This window comes from Alligator mississippiensis, chromosome 12 (genome assembly GCF_030867095.1).
Source record: "Alligator mississippiensis isolate rAllMis1 chromosome 12, rAllMis1, whole genome shotgun sequence".
NCBI classification, from domain to species: Eukaryota; Metazoa; Chordata; order Crocodylia; family Alligatoridae; genus Alligator; species Alligator mississippiensis.
In genome coordinates this window covers 7,443,880-7,446,673 of record NC_081835.1, presented here as the reverse complement: position 1 = coordinate 7,446,673, position 2,794 = coordinate 7,443,880, and the positions used below count along the sequence as shown (strand labels likewise).

The window sequence follows — 2,794 nt, the reverse complement described above, 5'->3', positions numbered from 1 at the left end:
GATAAGAGTGTAGCCTGCAAATGAGTGCATTATTAATCAAGTAACCATGTTAAGAAACTGCTCTGCCAACTGAAATCAGTGATCTCATCATTATCAGAAGAGCAATTTTCTAAATGAAAATTTAGGTTTAGCAGACAGAAAAAGAATTGTGCTATTTAAGTCTGTCACCCATCATGAACTTAAGTCTTCTTAAAAATAGCTTTAGTCATTTTTATTGGTATAAGTACCTAAAAAGAGATCCAACAGCAAATAAGAATTCTGTGCTTCTCCACGACATCCTCAACTGTGAATTATACTCAGACACGAGACATGCAATCTTGTATGTACACAACTTATTTGTCAGCAAAGCACTGTTCTGCCATTCCGAAACAATTTCATACAGGAAAAAATTCCAATATTTTATTAAAGAACAGTCAAAATGTACAAGTATTACCCAGTTTGGTAGATAACTTCCTATAAAGTCAGTAAAATATGAATTCCAATCTAGTTTTAAAAACTGCTATAGCTGATCAAGTTGATAGTTTAAAACCACACAATTTCACAAATATTACCAAATGAGTAGTGCAACAAGAAAACTGAAATTAGTTCTAGACCGTGTTTGCATTTCAAGCAAAAAAGTCAAGTCACTGCTTTAATACTTCAATCACTTGAGAACGTCACAACCCAGTAGCTCCCAACAAGAACAGACTTCTTATCATAATTAGGAATTTTGTCTTCTTGTTCTTCCCTTAAATCAAATAATAAAACAACACCTCTTGAGGTCATCAAAAAATAACTTTAGTATAAAATTTTGTCTTGGCCTTTATCAAATCTTAGATGAATAAAATTGTTAAGCCTTTATCAAAACAGACAGGAATAGAAAAAAAAGAAAAAAAGAAAAATCACCATGGCCTTATATCCAAATCTGTTGGAATCACACCTACAAATGTCAGAAGCAAGACCAGAAACGTGGAGCCCTGTTTTTGTTTTCAGAAACCACACAAAACACAAAGACAGCTTCTTACAGCCTAAGGTTGGGGGGGCGGAGGGGGTGATCTGTTTATGTGAGCCTCCCCGTGGACAGCGATTTGAGAAGAGCATAGGCAAAGTATAGAAAAATAAATAAGACAGCTTCGTACAGCCTAAGGTGTGGTGGGGGGTTGGGGGATGGTTTGAAAAGTGTCCCCGCAGGCAGCTCTCCCAGGATCATATGCAGAAATAGGGAAAACGACCCTTTAAAAAACAGACAAGTAAACCAATAAATAAATAGAAGAAGAAAGAAGGAAAGAAAAGCTACCCTACATCCCAAAGCTCTTGAGATCACACAGTATGGTGCCCTGGGTGCTCTGTATGCTTTGGCAGCAAGGGAAGTGGGCTCGGAGGCAGACCCGCAGCTCCTTGTTGAAAATGAAGCACAGGAAGGGGTTGACTCCAGCCTGGGCGAACGTCATCCAGACCGAGGCGGTCAGGTAGACCTGGGGGATGGTGCTGGCCTTGATGAAGACCCGCAGGTAGCAGGCCACGATGTAGGGGGACCAGAGGAGCAGGAATAGCAAGGTGATCATGTAGAACATCTTGCAGAGCCTCTTCTCCATCTTGAACTCCTCCAGCACCAGCAGCCGCTTGATCTGGCTGTGCGTGGCCTGCCGGATGCCCACCAGGGTGGGCGGCGTGGGGCCCCTGCCGAAGCCGGCCGTCCAGTTGGCCGCCGCTTGCCCGGTGGCGCCGGGCCCGTGGAAAGTCCAGTTCTGGCTGATGGCCGGGACCAGCTGGGCTGGCTTCATCTTGCGGTGGCCATGGATGAAGAAGAGGAGCTTCCCGTAGACCAGGTGGGTGGCGGCGATGACGGCGGCCAGCATGAGCATGAAGCCCAGCGTGTCGTTGGCCTTGACGTAGCGGTGCTCGAAGATGCACTGCTCCTCCTCCCGGATGAACTTGTAGGTGCCCACGTCGAAGACGGGCGGGAAGGCCATGGCCATGGACAGCGTCCACACCATGCACACCACGGCCAGGCAGGTCCAGCCCGTCAGGCGCTTGGCGTAGAAGCGGTGGTGGGCGATGGCCATGTAGCGCGTGACGCCCACGCAGAAGAGCAGGAAGGCGGCGTGGAAGCAGAAGAGCACGGCCAGGAAGGCCAGCACCTTGCAGCTGAGCGGCCCGTGCGGCCAGGCGCCCGCCCCGCTGCGCACGGACAGCATGACGAAGGGGAAGCAGGCCAGCGAGCGCAGCCCGTCGGCCAGGCACAGGTCCAGCAGCAGGTAGTAGGGCGCGCGGTGCAGCTGGCGGTCCTTGAGGATGAGCCAAGCGAACAGCACGTTGCCCGCCAGGCTCACGCACAGGATCAGCCCCAGCGTGGCCAGCTTCAGGCCCGGCGCGCTCAGCAGGCCGCCGGGGCTGGGCAGGTGCGGGCTGCTGCTGCTGCCGCCGCCGCCGCCGCCGCCGCCGCCGCTGCCCGGCAGCTCGCTGGCGTTCGCCATGGGGGGCTCGGCTGGCCCGGCTCAGCGCCGCCGCCGCCGCCCCGCGCCCGGCGCAGCCATGCACCGCCCGCCCGCGATGCTGCGGCCGCGCCGGCCCGGCCGGGCCCCGGAGGCTGGCGGCGCTGGGCAGCGGCCGGGTTTCCGGAGAGCCGAGCCTGCGCACAGCGCCGGGACCGCCCCGCCGGGGGCAGGCGGGGTGAGGCCGCCCGGCTGCGGCGCGCAGGGTGCCCCGCACCGCCCCGCGCACCGCACCGCACCGCCCCGCACCGCCCCGCACCGCGCCGGGTGCCGGAGGGTTGCGAGTGTCACCCCTTAAGCTATAAGCTGAAAGCCCCCCT

General features: G+C 54.4%; 1 protein-coding gene across 1 annotated transcript; it reads right to left on the bottom strand.

The window, feature by feature from the left end:
- Positions 1-1,189: 1,189 nt before the first annotated feature.
- GPR27 (G protein-coupled receptor 27) lies at positions 1,190-2,559 on the bottom strand. Its single transcript, XM_006274249.4, has one exon. The coding sequence runs from the start codon at positions 2,454-2,456 to the stop codon at positions 1,278-1,280; it is 1,179 nt and encodes a 392-aa protein (XP_006274311.3). The 5' UTR covers positions 2,457-2,559; the 3' UTR covers positions 1,190-1,277.
- Between the last annotated feature and the right edge of the window lie 235 nt (positions 2,560-2,794).

Bases quoted from the DNA above. Each gene is read 5' to 3' on its own strand.
- GPR27 (XM_006274249.4), bottom strand. From the start codon at position 2,456: ATGGCGAACGCCAGCGAGCTGCCGGGCAGCGGCGGCGGCGGCGGCGGC.